We start from the raw sequence: 19,255 nt of genomic DNA on the forward strand, positions 1-19,255 counted from the left end.
TCATTTCAAAGTAAAGCCAAGTGAAATCAGCACAGAAAATAGTGTTTATTTGCAGCAGTGTTTGTGTGGTACAAGTGAACTTGGTAGTGGGGTCCCCCCTCACATCCACCCCTGCATGTGGTGACTTCCAGAATAGGAGTTGACAAGCAGGAATATTTCTATCCGAGATCATCCCACATTCTTTGAAAGTCTGAGGTGATTATTGATTTCAGGATATTCAGAACAGATGGAATGAGCTGCTTAAAGGTATGAGTGACACTATCTGAGCACACCTGAGGTGAGGTACATCACCACTACCCAGCTGCCAGAGGATAAGTGCAATTCCAACACCCACATTTAAACAAAAGCAACAGTATGTATAGAAAACCTTTGAGAACTTGAGTTTAATAAACCAAGAAACGTCAGCTTGCACTTCACATTTGTACAAAACCATACAGAAACCACCTGCAAAAGACACATGAGCTAGCTAACAAAACCAACCAAAAAATATGGTCCTCAGCAACAGCACGAACAACTTTATGGGAAACAAAAACTACCAGATCTAAAGATTAGTTTATGACACTTAAAAATAATCATCTGAATGTCTTTTACAAATACACCATATAAAAAACAGGTCAACTGGAACAGAACATGAACTGAATACATATATATGTATATCTGGGTATCTACATATACACACATATGTATAGAAACTCTCCCAATACTAAAATAGGCCATTGTGGTGAAGTTGGAGCATCTGCCATTGGACTCTGCATGGAAGGAAATGACTGTCCCTGCGTGCGTGGGGTTGGGTGGAAAATGGGCTTGTTGCCAGAGAGAATGTCTGCAGTCACAATCTGAGCTGACCAGTGGGGCTTGCCAAGGGTCTCACATTGCATCTCATTCGTTAATGAAAGAGAAATAGTTGGAAAGTACTCAAAAAAACTCCACATGGCATCCAAGCTGGACAGGAAATATTGCCCCCCTCGTTACCCTCAATATGAGGAATCATAGAACGCCATTTTACCAGAACAAAAGTATAACTCTTTGCTCTTTAGAGGAAAACTACCTGGATTTGTGCCATCCTACACTGATCCCATGAATGCAGCAGTCCAGAACAGTATTTCCATGATTGTGACAGGCTTTCTCTCCTTGCCAGCATAAGGACACAACATGGCTTCCATAAAGGCATTTCACATTGTACCAGACCTGCTGATTGCAGACTTTTTGCTCACTTTTTCAGTAGCATCTTGGCAAAATCAGCATTGGACATCTTTTTAGGCTCTGCAGGGGGCTCAGATGAAGTTGCTGGTGAGTTCTGGACCATCCCATTCTCAGCCTTGGCCATGGGGTTGTTCTGACGCTGTAATGCTCGGGGCATCATGGACAGCTGTGTCCTTCCCTTGCCTCGCCTAGAAGGCAAAAAAATCCCATTTAAACACACTCTCTTAACTTGGGGAAACAACAAAGACTTTGTTCATTATGAGGAACTCTCATTTAAATGTTATTCCTGTCATTTGTTTCAGGAATAAGCAGTGCAAAGGTTTCAATGGGTGGCTTTGAAACACAGACCCGAGTTCTGGCAGACAACAACTGCCTGACAGCCCCCAGAAGTTGAAGCTCTGTTTATCCACAGGGCACCTACAATACAGGAACACTCCAAAAAATGAAAGAGCAGCCTGAATGCTCACTCTGAGCAATGGCTGGTTCTCCAGAACGAGAGGATGTGGAGGTTATGAGGGATCAGGTGACAACATTGGATCCAAGGCGGTGGCCAATGCCTGATACTCTGATCACTACAGACCTGTTTCTGTTGATAAAGAGGAAAAATCTTTTCCTCATCCATCCAACAACCCATTTTTTTTACGGTTCAGTACCTTTTAAGCATTCTCTCATATTCATAAAGCTCTATTACGGTTTGGGTTGGAAGGGGTCTTGAAGATCACCCAGTTCCGCCCCCTGCCATGGGCAGGGACACCTTCCACTATCCCAGGTTGCTCCAAGTCAGGTCCTTGAACACTTTCAGGGATGAGGCAGCCACAGCTCCTCTGGGCAACCTCTGCCAGGGCCTTACCACCCTCACAGAGAAGAATTCTTTCTTAATATCCCATCTAAACCTGCCCTCTGGCAGTGTGAAAACATTCCCCCTTGTCCTATCAGTAGCTGCCTATATAAAAAGTCCCTCTTCCTCCTTTCTCTAAGCCCCCTTAAGGTACACATTTCAGATGAGATTCCTAAATTCTAGTGTACAAGAAACCCAGCATTTCCTTTCCCAGCAGTGCCAGCAGCCCCCTCCTCCCTCACACTTACGCTCCATAAACCTGTCGAGGAGCTGGGAATGTGGAGGCCCTTCCAGCCTCGGGCAGCTTCCGCAGGGGGGGGTTGCTGATCATCACCTTGATCACGTGGTCCTTCACTGTCAGACCATCCATCTTCAGCACAGCCTGGGAGGCCTGGGCTTCATTTTCATATTCCACATAGGCCAGGCCCTAAATAAGGAAAAGCAATCAGTTTTAGTGCTTCTGTATCTCCAGTATTTTACAAGTAATTTGGCCATCTGGAAGGAAATCATACAGAAAGCAAAGCTAAACGTGGCTCAGAGTCTTAGTATTCTTCTAAGAAGAATTCTTTTTACAACCTGAATTTCTTCACTCTCATTCATGATGCCCTAATTTGTGGAAGAAAAAAAAAAAAAAAGAAATCCTATTAAAATAAATATAATGAAATATAATGAGGGATAGTGGCTGGGAGGCATCACTTCTCACTGCTGTTATGCTTTCAAATGACATTCAAGCCCTTAAGCTGCATTTTCAGATTATCCAGTTTCACAGGAAATACATCAGGTTTTACATAACATTCCCTAAGTACATTTATGTGTGGTTTAGCCCCAATCCCAGCTCAAACTAAGCTCAGAACATGGATGGCAAGAATTGGGGTACATGAGAGCACTCAATACAAGGTGTGCATGAAACAGGAACCACCCCTGAGATGGTGCCAAGGGTTAGAAAATCCAATTTGATACATGCACAGCACCCCCAGGATGGCACCTGTGAGCAGGGCCCACCACAGACACGGCCCAGGTGTCAGGTAGAATTTTGGCAGAGCAGCAGCTGGTTTAGAATCACTTATTTAACAAGGAGTCATTTATTCCAGGATGGAAATAATGAGCCCTGTGAGAGAGAGGTGGCTCATTTCTCACTGGCAAATCTCTTACTGCAGCAGATGTTGGGAACAAAAGCCTCCAGGAACGGAGGAAAGGGAGGATGGGAATTGGTTGCACCAGGTGAACCCCATCTACTCAGTTACTCTCAAAACAAATCCTTTGCAGACTTGCAAATACCTGTTTGTACTGTACTGAAAGTGCTGTAAACGTCTTCCCCTCCATCCCATTTTTCTTGTGCCATTTAAGTATTTTGAAAAAATTCCACTTTCCCTCTTTAGTTAGTTATCAGCACAGACACCCTGGGCTGTATAAATCCAAGCATTTCCCCAAGTTTTAATGCAAAGCCACACTGGCAACTTAATAAAACCAACTTGTTGTATCCAAACTTCACGACAAGCTTCTTTTTGAAGGATTTCTTGAAAATAAGAGTGTATTAAGGATGCCTACCTTGGGTTTTCCAGCTCTGTTGGTGACCAGCCGAATGTCTTTCACATTCCCATGCGCTTTACACACCTCTTCCAGCTCTTCCTTAGTGCAGGAAAATGGCAAACCAGATATAAACAGCTTGTGTTTCTCCAGGGTAGTGCTATACCTGAAAACCTGGAGAAACAAAAAGGATGTTAGTTATAAACCAGTCAGAGACTCCACAGATTTCAATCTTACATACCCTAAAAGTTATCAGAGTACTTGATATCTGTGTGATCCAAAACTACCTTAAAGTCACAAGTGGCACCTTGGAAGATATTTCCATATAAACACAGAGATACTCCAAGGACTTGCAAGTAAATGCTTCTAAACATCCATGTCTCCTTCACAATGAGGATGGTCACAGATAATCCTAGAATATCCTCAGTGGGAAGGGATCCACAACTATCCAAATTAGCAGATTTCTGCAAGTCTTGAATAAATTGATGCCAGTCCTTGTTTATGGCAAAGTAAGGGAAGATGCAAGAAATCCCCAAAAAATCAGTTTGACCATTCCAAAGTAGCACAACACGAGCTCATGGGATGTGAGCACTCTGGACACAACACACTCCAACAGCTCCCCTCTGCAGACCCACCGTGTAACCTGAGCCAGTAAAACTTTACCTTAAAGTCTGGATTCTTGTTCTTGTCCACACATGGGGACACGAACATGGGCCTTCCCTCCACAGCTGTGCGATCCAGGCCCAGGGCCTGCAGAGCAGATTCCTCCTCCTTGAACTGCACGTAGCAGTAGCCCCGGAAGGTGCCCTTGTTGCTGAACACTGGTCTGATCTCTGCCACCTCCCCACAGCTCCCAAAGAGCTCCCTCAGCTTCGCCTCAGGCTCAGCCATGGTGTAGGCAAGGTTGCTGACAAACACAGTGACTTTATCCTTGCTGCTGTCATGGAACACTTTGGGGATGTCCTTCCGACTGGTCGATGCCCTTTCCTTGGGGTTTGCTGGCCCATCTGGCTTTGCAGGGGCACTTCTCCCAAACAGCCCGGTCTCCACTTCCATGTCTTCCTCAGGAAGCACACCATCACCCTCTCCCCTGTGCCTCTTGCTGGGTAGCTCTAAATAATGAAATTAAAAACCTTATTAGAAAAAATTACCTCATTTCATTCACTGTTGAAACTAATATGTCCTCCATTCCCACTGTGCAGCTTGGAAATGTCATTGTATTTGTGGTTTCACAAAAGACACAAAATAAAAAGGTTTTAAATAACAACGACAGATTATTCCACCAAGACAGCTTTAGATGAAAGCAACAGGAATATTTGTTCCTTTTGTCAGTCAGTTACAACTGACAGTTGCTGATTCATGTTCTTTTGTTTTGTCTAATGGGTTTTTTTTAAAAAAAAAGAAAATCTAAAAGCTCCCAAAACTCCCAGGGGGTGCAACCTATTAAAGTCTTCTGTTATCAACTTCCTAGAGCCTGCTGCAATAGTGAATAACCCAATTTACACACATGGCTTGGCGTCATACGATGAGTCAGAAAAACGACTTTAAAAAAAAGAAAAAATATTTCTTCAAAATAAGAAAAGCCTAGAAAACTCTAGAATTCTTAAAAACATGTATTTCTGTTGGTCAAAAACCATTTAGCTTTGCTTTCATTTCATTACCACAACAAAGACCTGCCAGGAGAGAGAAGCCCTGAAAGCACAGCAGCTCTGAAGACACGAGTGATGGCAATTCCTCATCTGCCTCTAACACAAAATAACCCTGTTGCCAGAGGTCTGAGATTTTAATTTTATTTTATTTTTACCTTCTTCCTGTCCCCATTCCCCCTCGTCCTCGTCGTCTGCCTTGCGCTTGTCTCCAATCCTGGCTTTTTTAGCCTTTTTGGAAGCTTTCTTTTCTGCCCGAGCCTGTTTTCGTTGCTCAGCTTTCTCCTCCTCCTGCTTTGCCAGAGCAGCTTCTTTCTCAGCAGCCTACAAAGAGGTAAGGTTTATTTATTAATTTTTTTCCAGTGACTGCAGATGGCAGAGCATTTTCTGGAGCACTGGACCCAGAGGGTTTTCTCCTGAGCTACATTAACCACAGCACTAATGGGAACATCATTTAAAGCACATCTCAGTTATTTGCTCTCCCAGCTTTCCTGGAGTGCACAGCACTCTTGTATCCACCCACGGGTCAAAAGGGGAAAGATGAAAAGCATCAAGAGAGGTTGTTAACCATAGTTTTAAACCAAAAATCAATAGTTCTGAGGCTTTAAGGCAAGTCAGGCTGGGAAGTAACAAGAGAAATCTGACATTCAGACGAGCATGATCTTAATTAGGGTGTATAAACTGTTTTGGTAGCTCACAAAGTTCTGACCTTTGCTCTTTGTTCATTAACTCGAGCTAATCTGTTCTCTGTTTTTTGAACAGCTGCATCCCAGTCTTCCAGTGTTCCTGATGGATAAAGTGAAAATAATTTTACAAGTCTCGTATTTAGCTCTCTCATAATTCAAAAATACAATTCTGGAAAAAGAAGAGTGATTGACTTCATGGAACTTGCTCTTAATATTAACGTTTACACATGAAAATTTTAACTAGAACAAGTAGCTTCGAAGAAAATAAAAACAGGAGCCAAGCAGAGCAGAAACCCCTCATTTAGACTTTGATACTCCAAAAGGGTATGGAAAAATCCAGTAATTTTAGCAGGCTCCAAATCGAGCCAGAAGAGAAGGAAAGAAGACAGAGCTGTGAGTGTACAGGACAGCAGTGAAAGGAAAGTGAACACAAAAACACCGGATCAAAATTCACTCTGTGTCATCACACATTAGCCAGGCTGGGTAAGATGAGGTGAGGAGCAGGCAATTAATTACCCTTCTCTGAGCCAATTAATTACCTTCAATCCTCTCCAGGGTGAGCAGCACCTCGCAGACGTGCTCGGGGTAGTCGCTGGTGCACTGCACGGCGCGGTGCAGGGCCTTCCTGCAGTGCTGGGTGTCCCCGTGGGCTCTGCAGGAGGGGAGGGCACTGAGGGGCCAAACCTCACAGCAGGGCCACAACACAGCTCCTACATCCATGAAAACCTTCCCCCTCCTTCCCCAGCAGCTCCCATTTCACACTGGTGCTGTAGCACTCCTGGAATACACAGCAGAGCTGCTCCAAGAACCTCCAAACCCAAAAGAAGCAAACCCGTGCTAAGCTAAGCTTTGCCTCACACAGATGAGGAAATTAAAAGGGAATTAACTCTCCCCCCCCAGCCAAGCTCTTACCTTTCCAGGTTATAGTACTCCAGCCACATGTTTGCATATTTGGCATTTCCTTTAGTCATAATGTTGTCCCAGAGCTCTCTGGCTTTCTGCATGTTGTTACACAGGCGGGCCTGGAACAGAGCACCCCAAATACCCAATATCATTTAGGATCATTCGTTCAACACCATTAAATCCCAGCACCCAAACCAAGGGAAGACCACAGGTGATGCAGACAGACCCAGGAAGATACACCCTTAGATTAATTTCTACTCCTTAATAATACTTCCCTGCCCATCTCAAACATCTGCCTTGGTTCTGGCTGCCACATATATTTCTTTTTTGTCATTATAAAAAAAAATATTTGATAGTTGCTTCTGAATTTTTCCTTTTGTTATTGATGAATGTACCTAATAGAGCACTTCAGCTCTTCTCCCAAACTGAGAGCTTGCTTTGTGTTTAGGAAGAGGGGAAATGGCTTAGGAGACCCAAGCTGGATTCACCCGATCTGACTGTGGAGGTCTATCAATACACCAGACAGGTGACTTAGAACTGCTTTAGCATAACCTGAACCACACCTGGATGTACTTATTTTCTCCCTCCCTAACTGGGCATGAAATGAAATAATTAATTCAGCTTCAGGCCCACATCGTTCAGAGGATTCCAATGGTCAACACTTTGGCAACCCATCCCATGCCTTGTGCCCAGAGAAATTACAGCACACAGGTCACACGACTGATCCCAACTCCTGAGAGCCCATGGCGAAGGAAGGAAAATAAAACATCCACTTGTAGTGACTGCACCGGCACATTTACTCATTGAAGCAACCCAGACAAAATTCCAAAGTAGAAAAGGAATTTTCTACTTGGCTGGAATGTTAAAACAATCAGTTTTATCTAGTTCAGTAATTTAAATACAGCAGAGAGAAACTTCACCTCAACTCTTGCCCAGTTCTGCATGATGGTGCAGGATGGATCTCCACTTTCACTGAATCCTAGGAATAAAAACAAAGACTGTTTGTTGTACTCGGCTCTTGGAAATAAAGTGTTTATTAAACAAGTTCTCCATGGAGTTGAAATGCTTATCTGGAGCTTTCTTAAGATGTTCAAGACCCTGGAAGACAAGTTAAACATTGTGCGGAGAACTGGTCTTATAAAAATTATTCTGAACGAAGAAAACAACATATTGGATGATTTAACTCACTCTCTTCTACTTCTTGTTTCAAGTACTCCACAGCACGTGCAAAGGCAGAGCGCAGCTCCTCCAGCTCTTTACTTGAGTCTTTAGGGAAAAAAAAGAAAGAATTACCTTAAAATAATAATTAATTTCAATTTCTCATACAGTAAAACATTTTCCTTAACACTCACAATGATTTTTTGAGTTAGTGGTGGAGATTAAATTTATTACTTCTTCTTCTTCTTACGGCTATTATTACTTAAATTGATTACTCACTAACAAAAACTCACTACATGCATAATAAAAAACCATTAGGTATCAAAAACACAAGGCAGGGCAGATTTGCAACAGCATAATCTACTCTGCCAGCAAGGAGCTGCTTTAAACCAATTACTTTCTGGCCAGTTAGTGTCTATAAAATATATGAATTTAACTTCTGTGAAAGATGAAAATACTGTTATTTAAAAAAACCCAAACAGTAATACCACTGTTTCAGAGAAGTACATAGAAAACAGTTTAAATACTTATTCCCACATTTATCATACAGACCTTGTGTAAAATCCACTCTTCTTCTCAGGTAATCCAGATATGCCTGCCAGATCTCTACATAGTCTGTTGCCTGGATAAAACCTGCATTCAGAGCTTTTTCAAACATTTCTGAAAGAAAACACGGGAGAAAACTCAAACACAGTTACTTTTCATTGTCAAAATTAGCAAACTGCAGTCATAGCACAATAAATATATACACATATACCACTGGTTTCTGGGAAAACAGGAAAAGACAAGAAATTCTACAAAGTAAACTGGTTTAAGAAGTGGATTTAAAGCCAGTTTAAATCAGGAATGTTCATTCTAAGTTGTTCATTGCTTGCTCAGAGCTGCAGCTGCTCACCAAAAGCAGCCCTAGAAGCACTTGCTGTACGTGGCAGCGGCTCTGAGACTGCAGCAGGTGGAAACAAATCCTGCAAGTCCCACTTGCCACAGGTTATTCACAGGGCAGAACTGTAAAGAAGTTTTGCTGAGGTGGCCTTTCTTTACCAGAAATGATGCTGTGATCCACCCTGTGCCTCTCCATGGCCAAGAGGTACCTAATCCACAGCCCAACTGTCCAGGGGCAGTTCCTGACAGCGCGGTCGTGGGCGGATAAAACCAACTCCTTCACTTTGAGCTGCCGGTCCTGGAAGAATCATACAACAAAGTTCAAGTTCCTGTCAGCCAGAGAGACCATCTGAGCCAAATCCCATCTTACAAAGAGCCATCACTTGGGGAAAAAAAAAAAAAAAAGCACTTTCATTTTGTATTTGAAAAGCTGAGCTGGGTGTTTCAAATTCTATATTCCCAAAAAGCCAGGGAACACCTTCAAATGAGCAACACAAATTGGAACTACCAAACCAGTGAGGTGTTTTCTGCCAGTGAGATAATATTTATTTTAAATTTTAAATTCCCAGCTGGAGTGTAAGAGGAGAGGAAAGGATCACACACAGCCTACTGATGCAGGTGCTGTTCCACCTGCAACCTGCTGTCTCCAGCTGGGAAGATAAAGAGATGACGGAGCAACTGGGCCTGGATGAGCCTCCTGCAGGGAGTCACCCTGATCCCTTAATCCAGCCACCTTCTGTCCTGCCTCTGGAGCTCAGGATCAGCTTCAGACTGCACTAACCAACCCCAGGGAAATATGGGCTGAACAGCTGGGTTTACTTCAGTGCAGCTGGAGCTCAATGGCCAAAACATTTAATTCTGCAGAGAAAATACACAGCTCGAGGAAAAAAGTGTTCAAATGCTCACCTGATTAATAAACACACCTCTAAAAACAGGAGGAAAGCAAAGGTGAGGAGAAAAATCAGTTTCTGGAGGATTTAAAGACTAAAGGGCAGGATTGAAGTAGAACTTACTGGCTGTTTGTCAGCCACTGAGATTAAAAAACAATAAACCAGGGAAATAAAAATAAGGAAAATGTGTGCAGTTTTAAGTTTATTTCCTTACCAAATACTGGTTGTAACGTGCCCAGAGATCTGGGACAAGGCAGTTCTCAGCCAAGGCTCTCTCGTAGATCAACTGAATGCGAGCTGGATCACCTGCTTTCATTTCAAAATCAATGTAAGCCTGGTATTCTGCCAGCTTTGGTGTTTCAGCACCCAGCTGGGAAACAAACAGGGAGACAAAACATTAAACTCTTAAATAAAACACAATTCAAACAGTTCAGCTGTTCCCCAGAGCAGGTCTCATGCAAAATTTCACATAAGAAACTTGCCTCTAAACTCTTAAACATCAGCAGCTCTTGATTTTCACACACCTCTGAACACCAGCCTGCTCTGAAACCACTCAGATCCCTACTTGTTACTCCTCAATGCTGGAAAAACCAGCTGGAACACTCATGTGCACCTTAGGGTGGCCTGACACACTCAATAGATTCAATAATTCCCAGTATTCCCAGTTGTGAGGCTTCTTCTGCCCCCCATTGCTCACAGCTCAAGTCCCCCAGCAACACTCAGCTGCTTTATCTCTGGGATTAGAAACTAATAAATTTGGGAAAAAATAAGTCACCCCAAAGCAATTCACTCTTAGTTTTAAAGCAAGATACAAGTGACAGCATTACCAGTGCCTCTTCATAGGGTTTGCACTTCTCCAGTTGCTGTAGAGCTTTTTTGTAATTTTTGATTGTTGTTTCTGGAATTGGCTCTTCTGACCACTCCTCATATTCAGCATATGAAGCCTCCATGTCTATGAGAATAGACATGAAACCTCATTAATAATGCACTTATGGGACTAAAAAAATCAGATTTCAACCTATGTTTGGCTCTAACATATATTCCTATTGTTATTTATATAATATTTATAATAAATATTTACTTATTCCCTTTTGGGATCTGTCACACTACTGCACACTTCAAGGGTTCAGACACCTCACCTTATACAGTATCCTACAGCAAACTCAGGGCAAGTTATATTAAACCTGCCCATTTGGAATTAGAAAACCCAAGGGGCAAAATTTTCCCCAAGGCTTTAAAGAAAATTTAAGAAACCAAAGTCTCTCCATATGGAAATGAAGTCAAAGAACTATGTTTGACTTTCTCTTGTGAGCAAAGCAGCAAGAAAAGGGACTCAAGAGTTTAAAATAGGAACTAGACAAGGAAGAATTCCAACAATCCAGCTGTCAGAGATACTCCCTACCAAGGTTTTTATGCAGCAATCACAGCTGAATTCCTCATTTCTAATGGTCCCGTTTTGTGCTCATCCCTTGCACTTTAAATAGCCTCAAATGATGCTCCGAGCAACCAGATACACTAGGTTTAAATAAATACAAATATTTCTGGTCCAAAGGGATTTGTGCCTCATGCATGAGGCAAATTCCTCATTTCTAGCGGTCACATTTTGTGCTCATCACCTGTACTTTAAAAAGCTCTGAGCAATCACATAACCCAAGTGTCAATAAACAAGAATATTCCTGATCCAAAAGGATCTGTGCCTCACTCACAAGGCAAATGGCACTGATTAAAGGGAACACAAGAATTCCAGCTGCAGCTTGTGTGGCTCTACCAAAAGAACCCTGGTGCCCAGTGGCTGGATCAGTGTATCCCAGCTCTTCCCTCCCTCCCTCCGGCTCTTACCCAGCAGTGGGATCCCCAGCTGGCGCCGGAACAGTGTGTGGATCTTCTCGAGCTGGCTGCACAGCACCTGCTGCTGCTCCGGGGATGGAACGCTGCCAGGGGCTGGCTACCAACAAAAGGAGGGAATTCAATCAGCTCCAAGCTGATGGACACGATGGGGGGTTGTTTATGAGCTGGGGGAGCCGAGATCCAAGTGGACACACACGGCCAACTCGCATTTCACTGCTGGGAAAGCTAAAACTTGGAGATCACTCCACTGGGTCAATGGGAAAAGCATTCCTGACTGAAAGCTGACACAGACACAGGGAAATGATCAAGGAGAACAAGTAACTGTGCTGCTTCACAAACCACCAAAGAGGTTTCAGTAAATCCCTGGGGTGTGGAGAGATGATTTGGAACTTCCAGCTTTGATTGTGTTTGGGAATGAAAGGGCATTCTCCTGTTACTCCTTTGTTAGGGCATTTCAGAGAATGGGGTAGGAAAGGACCTTTAAAATTAAATAGTTCCCACCCCACCATGAGCAGGGACATCTTTAACTTCCATCTCTCATGTAGCTAACTATAAAAATTAAAAGAAATATTCACATTCTGGCCATCTCGTAAAAGTATATTTTGCAGATGTCAAACTGTACTTTCCAGGGATAAAATACCCTCGTCCACAAGGCACAAACAGTGTGGAATAATGGATGAGTTCAAAGCTGAAGTAGAGAACAGTCTAGAAACTTAAACAAGATTGACTCTGTGCAGAAATAGTCACTGGCAAGAATATTGTTTGATAATGGAGCTCCTCAATTTAAAGCTGTTCTCGGCAATTCAATCAGTAGTGGGAAACTTTGCTCGTGGATTTGAGATTTTATGATTTTATTTAAGCACAAATCCACTAATTTATCAATCAAATACACAGAATGGCTTTCCCAGAGCAAAGGGCCAGTTTTTAGAGCTGAAAAGGCCCTTTTCTCAGAGGAGACAGCCCGAGGTGACTCCAGGAGCTGCTCCACAGCTTGTCTGGGATGAGAGCCCTGGGGAATGGCCTCACCTGTGCTGTTTCCAGGATGGCATTCTCGAATTCCCTGTATGCCTCCCACAGAGCTGTGCCCTTGGTGACGTGCAGCCCCACTGCAGTCAGTGCCCTCTCAAAGATCGACCGCACCTTCTCGATCCCCCCTTCCTGACCGATGCCTCCAATGGAATATTGGGCGTATTCCAACCAGATTTCAGGACCTAAACAAAGGACAAATAGATGCCTGGGTTTCATTATTTTTGAGGAGATCAAGTCAACTCTGCTTCCCAAACACCTTATTTGCTGCAAATAAATAGACCAACACATGACAGTTCTCTTTATTTTCTTTTTTTGTTTATCCAGTACAGTAAAGCTAAAATATTGAATTTATGCTGCATCGCTTCACGCGAATATTTCAGAAATTAACTTGAAATGTCAATCCAATTTCTGCATTATAACAGAAGGAAAAGACTTCTCTATAAAAAAAAAGCCAAATCTGGATGTAACACAAGACATTTTACAGCATTTATTAAGGACTTACAGATGTAATCCTTGACAGCTCGTTCAAACAGCTCATAGACCTTCTCTCGCTCGTGGCTCTCCGAAGCCATTTTTATCTCATCCTTCAGCCAGTCCAGCCAGATTTCTAAAAGGAAAAGATTTGGAACACATCACTACTGTTCAGAAATAACAAGTAACATCCACATGGTGTTTTATTAGAGTTTTTAGGAGCAGAGTTAAAATCAGGGAGAGGGCCAAGGCAAAGAGAGGAATTTTAACTTCCATGACTAGACATAATTAATTTAAAATTAAAGTTGTATGGAGATTTTCTAAACTGGTACTAAACAAGCACCTTTTTACTAAGGGAGAAGTTGCAATTTATCAGACCCTTGAGCAGAGGATCAGGATGTACCTGGAACCAACCTGTCCTCACACTTGTGACAGTAAATGGCTTTGGAGGCTGCAAGTTTCCACAGACACAGAAGGAAACATGGAATCATGGAATGGTTTGGGTGTAAAGGGACCTTAGAGATCATCCAGTTCCACTCCCTGTCATGGGCAGGGACACCTTCCACTATCCCAGGTTGTTCCAAGCCCTGTCCAACCTGGTCTTGGACACTTTCAGGGATAGGGCAGCCACAGCTTCTCTGGGCAACCTGTGCCAGGGCTTCCCTTTCCAAGACTAAAATCCCACTGGCAGAGCAGCCTCTGCAGTACTTACACTGTCTCTGTGTTATGAATAAAAAGGAGATACCCATTTCCAGGGCTGCCCACAGCTTCCACCAACAAGGAATTTTTTTGCTGCTCATCTGTGAAATGTCACTTTTGGCAGGAGTTTGCTGGGATCTGGGTCACACTCCCTGCCTGAGGGTGCTTAAACCTGGCACAAACATGTTGTTTCACCACTGAACCAGCAATCTCCACAGGTGAAGCTTCCTTTGTGGAGGCTGTAACAGGAGCAGAGGATGCTCAGTACCTTCAGTGAGGGGGAAGAGTTCGCTCATCTTCTGCCGAGCTCTGCGGAGCTTCACCAGCTCTCCCTCCTGACGGAGCAGCTTGATCAGATCCAAGTGACAGTTGTAGTCAAAGGCATTGATGGACAGCTTAAAAAACGATAAAAATCAATTCTAAAACCACTGCTGAGTGATGGACACGAAGAAATCAAAAATAAATCATAATCTCCTCATGTGTTCACGGAGCCAAGACAACGGAGTTGCAACAAACTTCCCCTTTGTTCGTAAGGTGTTTCCAGGTCACACAGAGACATTTTTAAAAAACGCTTTCAGGTTTAAAAGAGCTTTAAGTTAAGCTTAGTGCTCAGCTCATGCCTCTAAGCTCCCAGGGTTACTGCTCATAAATCCCAATGCAGCAGGAGCACGACAGATTCCAGCTGCACAACGCACCCGAATGAAGAGTCTCTTTTTAAGAGCCAACTCATGGAATATCCTGAGCTGGAAGGGACGACGAGGATCATCCCAGGCCAATTCCTGACCCTGCCCAGGACACCCCAAGAATCCCACCCTGTCCCTGAGAGCGTTGTCCAAAAGCTCCTTGAGCTCTGGCAGCCTTGGGGCTGTGACCACTGCCCTGGGGAGCCTGGGGGAAGAACCTTTTCCTGAGACCCAACCTAACCCTCCCCTGACACAGGTCCAGACGTTTCCTCGGGTCCTGTCGCTGTTCACAGAGAAAAACGTGCTTTAATTTCTTCAAAGGCAATGAAGCCCCCCCACAGGCGGCTGAGCTGCCTCAATGAGTACAAACGGCGCACTGGGGCTCCACTCGCTGATTTCCCTCGCAAAAAGCCACCACAAACGCTCAGTTTTCACTTCAGACTCCAAACACTCGCGTCTTAAAACCACGGAATATCCCGAGTTGGACGAGACCCGCAAGGACCACGGAAATCCACGTCTTGACACTTCCCAGCATCAAAGTACAGGCACAGTCGTGGCTTATCCTCCGTTCCCGCCACACCCGCTGCCCGCCGGGCCCACCTGCTCCTCCAGCCGCTGGATCTCAGCCTCGTTCTCCTTCTCCTCATCCTCGCCGTCGCCGGAGGAGTCGGAGTCCCCCTCGTCATCCGAGTCTCCGCCCGACTCGGGGTCTCCCTCCGGCAGCCGCTTCTCCTCCTCGGCCGCCGCCTCAGCTCCCGCCGCCGCCATCTTATGCAGCTCCGCTCGCCGGCCGCCGAGCTCCGCCGGCCGCCGCGGCTGCCCCGGCGCTGCCCGTCCCGCCGTGCCGCGCAGCCGCCAGCCGAACAGGGCGGGGAGAGCGGTGATACTCCGCTCGCACCGTCCCGCGCCCGGCCGCGCAGCGGGACCGAGCTGCACTGAGCGGAGCGGCGGCGCGACCCCTTGTATTCCGGAGTGTGGCGCAGGCAATGCTGCGGGCACCCCGCTGCGCGGCCCTCATGGGGCCTCTGGGAGGGTTCGCGGCGTGCGCGGTGCTGCTCGGCCGCCATATTGAGTGTGGCCGGCGCGTCCAGCACACGCGCCGGGTATCGCGATAAAACGCCTGTCGCGACAGAAACAGCGCTTCCATCGTTTATTTACTTATTGATCGTTTAAGAAGCAGCGTGAGGCCCTTCCCGCGGGCGGCCCCCAACGCTCGCTCGGTCTGCGCAGCGAACCCGCGGTCGCGGTGAGAGACGGGCGGCCGGCGGCCTAGGGCAAGGGGGCGCGGTTGTGGGAGTGGCCGGGGGCGTGGCTTCCCCGCCCGAGGTTATAAAAGGGTGCCGTGCTCCGACCGCCCCTCAGTCAAGATGGCGGCGCTGAGGGCGGCGGGGGCGGTGCTGCTGCGGCCCCGGGCCGGGTCCGCCCCGGCCGCGCTGGGCTATCACAAAAAGGTGAGGGGCGAGCGGGGCACGGGGAAGGACGGGGGGGAATCTGGATGGCTCTCGGTGACACTGTGCCTTCGTAGGTGGTGGATCACTACGAGAATCCGCGCAACGTCGGCTCCCTCGACCGCAACGCCAAGAACGTGGGCACCGGCCTGGTGGGCGCTCCGGCCTGCGGCGACGTCATGAAGCTACAGGTGACCTTGAGGACCCACTGGCACCTGGTGGAGGGGTCAGATGGGGCTGCTGTGAGGCACAAAGCTGCCCGTGTCCCCTCAGGGCACAGCGTGGCCTTCCCGCACAGCCGCCCTGCCCGTGCCCGGGGCAGGGCCCGCTCTGCTCCCCCCGGGCAGGCACTGAAGCGTTCCCAAAATGTTCTCACAGGTGGAGGTGGACGAGAACGGCAAGATCGTGGACGCCCGGTTCAAAACGTTCGGGTGCGGCTCAGCCATCGCCTCCAGCTCGCTGGCCACCGAGTGGGTCAAAGGGAAAACGGTGAGGGAGCCTGGAAAAGCTTCCGAGCTTCACACCAGCCTCTGCTCTTTGTCGGGATCACCCTGGCCAGGGAATCCCAGCGCTGATTTGTGCTGTAGCTTAAAAGGCAGTGACTGCCAGCCCTGACTTAGAACAAGAGTTGCCTTTTCCAAGAATCGCCAGAGAATCATTAACGTTAGAAAAAGCCCTAAGAGCATTGAGTCTAACCATTCCCCCAGCGCTGCCAGGTCCACCACTGACCCATGTCCCCAGGTGCCACATTTTTTGAGCACTTCCAGGGGTGATGATTCCACCAGGGAAGTACTTTGTGTCTTATGCAACGAGCAAAACCAGGCTGATGGCAAGTTCTGGGAGAAAGTTTAATTGCAGAGAGGTTTGAGATCATTTAAACCTGTTCTACCAGCAACAAATGCACTTCAGTGTTGTGGTAGAGGATCAGCAGCTCAAGTAGTGGCAGTCTGTGACATTAGTGTGTGTTGGTTCATTCCTGCTCTGTCAGATTCCTTAATTCCAACATCCTCCCTGCCCTGGGCAGCTGAAATGTTCTGCCCTTGGGATTCTGTTGGCTCTGGATCATTAAACCCTCTTAGCAAACCCCTTTCCAGCCTGTGTTGTACCTACCAGGACCCCTGACCACCCTCCCTGTGTTCCAGGTTGACGAAGCGCTGAAAATCAAGAACACGGATATTGCCAAGGAACTCTGCCTTCCCCCTGTCAAACTGCACTGCTCCAGTAAGTAAACACCTGGGATTTCAGGAGGATACTCTGGGAATAGCCCAGATGCTCTGGGATGTTGTTTTCCAAATAGTTTCTGCACAAGGTTGGCCTCGATGTTCAGATTTCAGGGTTAATTTAAGTGTTTTCAGATCTCTTTAATATTCTGGAGCTGTAGCTTAGCAGAGTGATAATAAATGTTCAGATTCTGAATTATATTATCTGAAATTATATTACATAAATTTACATTATATGGGTCCAGTATTCTGTGGATTCAGTATTATATGGGTTCTGTTCAGATTCTGCTCCTCAAATCTGACACGTGTTGCCTGTAGCGATGGTCACTGCTGCCTGCTCTTGTTTTTCCTTCATCTCTTGTCCTAAAAGCCTTCTAATGATCCTTAAAATCCCACGTTTTTGGTTTGCAGTGCTGGCTGAAGACGCCATCAAGGCCGCCCTGGCTGATTACAAACTGAAGCAGGATCCCAACAAAGAATCCGAGAAAAAAGCCAACAATGCCTGAACTGACTGCGGAGCTTTTCCTCCTTCCTCCTCACTTTGCAGTGCAATTCCTGAGCTGTAGTAGGACCCAGTGCACTACTCGAGCTGTAAGATACGCACAAGTTACGCACAACGTGTCCCTGGTGGTGTCCAGCCACTCCGTAGTGCTCACACGGCCGGGATGGGGGGCCCTGTCCCCTCTGGAATGCCGCGGGAAGACTCTGCTCCAGAGAGAAAACCCCGCTGGCCGGTACTGGAAGGGCTGCACTTTTTCTTTTTTTTTTTTTTTTTTTGGGGGAAGATGTCTAGTTTTGCCTAATATTTTATGGAATTTAGTGGGAAGCATTGCCTTGGTGTTGTGTGTGTGTGAGAGCTGCGCTCAGCCCGTGTCCCACTGAGCTGGGGTTGGTTTTGCAATCTGGGTGCAAATTCCTGCTCTTGGAGTTCTGGGACCCTTCTGCAGGTGCCAAAGGGCAAGTGGTGGCCAGGGAGCACAGACCTGCTGGCTTCTGCTCCCATCCTGTCACCACTTAAATTTTTTGAAGCTCCTGTTAAAAGAACAGCTGGAATTTTGGGGTGTTTTCTCTAAGAATTCTACCCCTGCCCTGGCCAAGTGCTCTGTTACAGCTGTAAATCCTGGGCTAAGGGAAGGTGTCCCTGACGAAGGCAGGGAGTTGTAACTGGATAAGCTTTAAGATCCCTCCCAGCCCAAAGCATTTCAGGATTCTATGAAATACCCCCTCAGACTGGAACCCAGTGGGGAATAGTGGAGCTGGGACATGGAGCTGAGGGGGAGCTCCCAGGATTCCTCTTTTCCAGTGGAGTATCTCCAAAACAGGCAGAAAACACACTGGAAAACTTCACATCTTACCTTCTCACTCACTCAAGACACTTCACTTCCCTTTCTTCTTACTGAGGGTGTTGTTAAACATTTAAAACCACATTTAAAAAACAATCAGTTCATTCTGGTACATCTGGGCACAATATTTGTCATTTTTAACACAAAAATCACCTGTTGCTGCTGTGGTTTGTCCCTCACAAGGTCCCTCTTGTACCTCAGCTCCTGCCAGAGAGTGCCTCACTCCCAGGGAACATTCCTGCTCTTTCCCAGTTAAAAAAAAGAAAAATGAGGGAGGGAAACTTCAGACACCCACATCTACTTTGGGGCAGAGTCAGCTCTTTGTGCTGACAGGCTCTTCCAAAGGGCAGGTTGTCCTGAGGCAGGGACATATGGACACATACTGACCTCTCCTGTGGCTGGGACAAGACACAGGGATCTGGGTTGTAAGGACACGGGGATATAGGGAAACAGGGAGTGGGGATGTGCTGCATTCCGGGCAGAACAGCCTCCTGCCTTCCAGGTTTACCTGCCATCCCTGCCGGAGCAGCTGCATCCCAGTGCTGTGGGACAAGGTCCCCACAGTGCCCCTTTGGTCCCCACAGCCCCACTTTACCCCCCCCTCCGCCCTGGGCTGTGGGTACAAGATAAGGGTTTCCTGGAACCAGTGCGTGACGTGCAGATTTGGGGGGTGATACGCAGCCTCCCCAGGGTCTCACTGCCGGGCTCCAGAGAGGCCAGAGCCCAGTCCAGCCCAGGGAGGGTCCTGTAGGAGCAAAGGGACACTGGGAATGTCCCCTGG

General features: G+C 46.4%; 2 protein-coding genes across 2 annotated transcripts; one reads left to right on the forward strand and one right to left on the reverse strand.

Moving 5' to 3' along the window:
- Window positions 1–21: 21 nt before the first annotated feature.
- SART3 (spliceosome associated factor 3, U4/U6 recycling protein) lies at window positions 22–15,496 on the reverse strand. Its single transcript, XM_027714861.2, is given in 20 exon segments — window positions 22–1,391; window positions 2,290–2,468; window positions 3,590–3,742; window positions 4,232–4,680; window positions 5,373–5,538; window positions 5,924–6,000; window positions 6,440–6,552; window positions 6,813–6,922; window positions 7,724–7,782; window positions 7,992–8,069; window positions 8,514–8,621; window positions 9,003–9,141; window positions 9,948–10,103; window positions 10,561–10,685; window positions 11,573–11,678; window positions 12,608–12,792; window positions 13,113–13,217; window positions 14,049–14,175; window positions 15,064–15,373; window positions 15,375–15,496. Coding segments are annotated over 20 exon segments (3,033 nt in total). The 5' UTR covers window positions 15,482–15,496; the 3' UTR covers window positions 22–1,210.
- A 315-nt stretch (window positions 15,497–15,811) lies between these two features.
- On the forward strand, window positions 15,812–18,623 carry ISCU (iron-sulfur cluster assembly enzyme). The gene is made up of 5 exons (XM_027714874.2): window positions 15,812–15,914; window positions 15,989–16,102; window positions 16,290–16,400; window positions 17,054–17,132; window positions 17,543–18,623. The coding sequence occupies exons 1-5, from the start codon at window positions 15,831–15,833 to the stop codon at window positions 17,635–17,637; spliced, it is 483 nt and encodes a 160-aa protein (XP_027570675.1). The 5' UTR covers window positions 15,812–15,830; the 3' UTR covers window positions 17,638–18,623.
- Window positions 18,624–19,255: the final 632 nt, after the last annotated feature.

The sequence above is a fragment of the Pipra filicauda genome, unplaced genomic scaffold, assembly GCF_003945595.2.
Source record: "Pipra filicauda isolate LSUMZ 115617 unplaced genomic scaffold, ASM394559v2 scaffold646_size190468_pilon, whole genome shotgun sequence".
NCBI classification, from domain to species: domain Eukaryota; kingdom Metazoa; phylum Chordata; class Aves; order Passeriformes; family Pipridae; genus Pipra; species Pipra filicauda.

Excerpts from the sequence above, each read along its gene's own strand:
- ISCU (XM_027714874.2), top strand. The coding sequence starts at position 15,831 with ATGGCGGCGCTGAGGGCGGCGGGGGCGGTGCTGCTGCGGCCCCGGGCC. Across the intron at positions 15,915-15,988 it reads CGCTGGGCTATCACAAAAAG|GTGGTGGATCACTACGAGAA; the intron begins GTGAGGGGCGAG and ends GTGCCTTCGTAG. Across the intron at positions 16,401-17,053 it reads AGTGGGTCAAAGGGAAAACG|GTTGACGAAGCGCTGAAAAT; the intron begins GTGAGGGAGCCT and ends CCTGTGTTCCAG.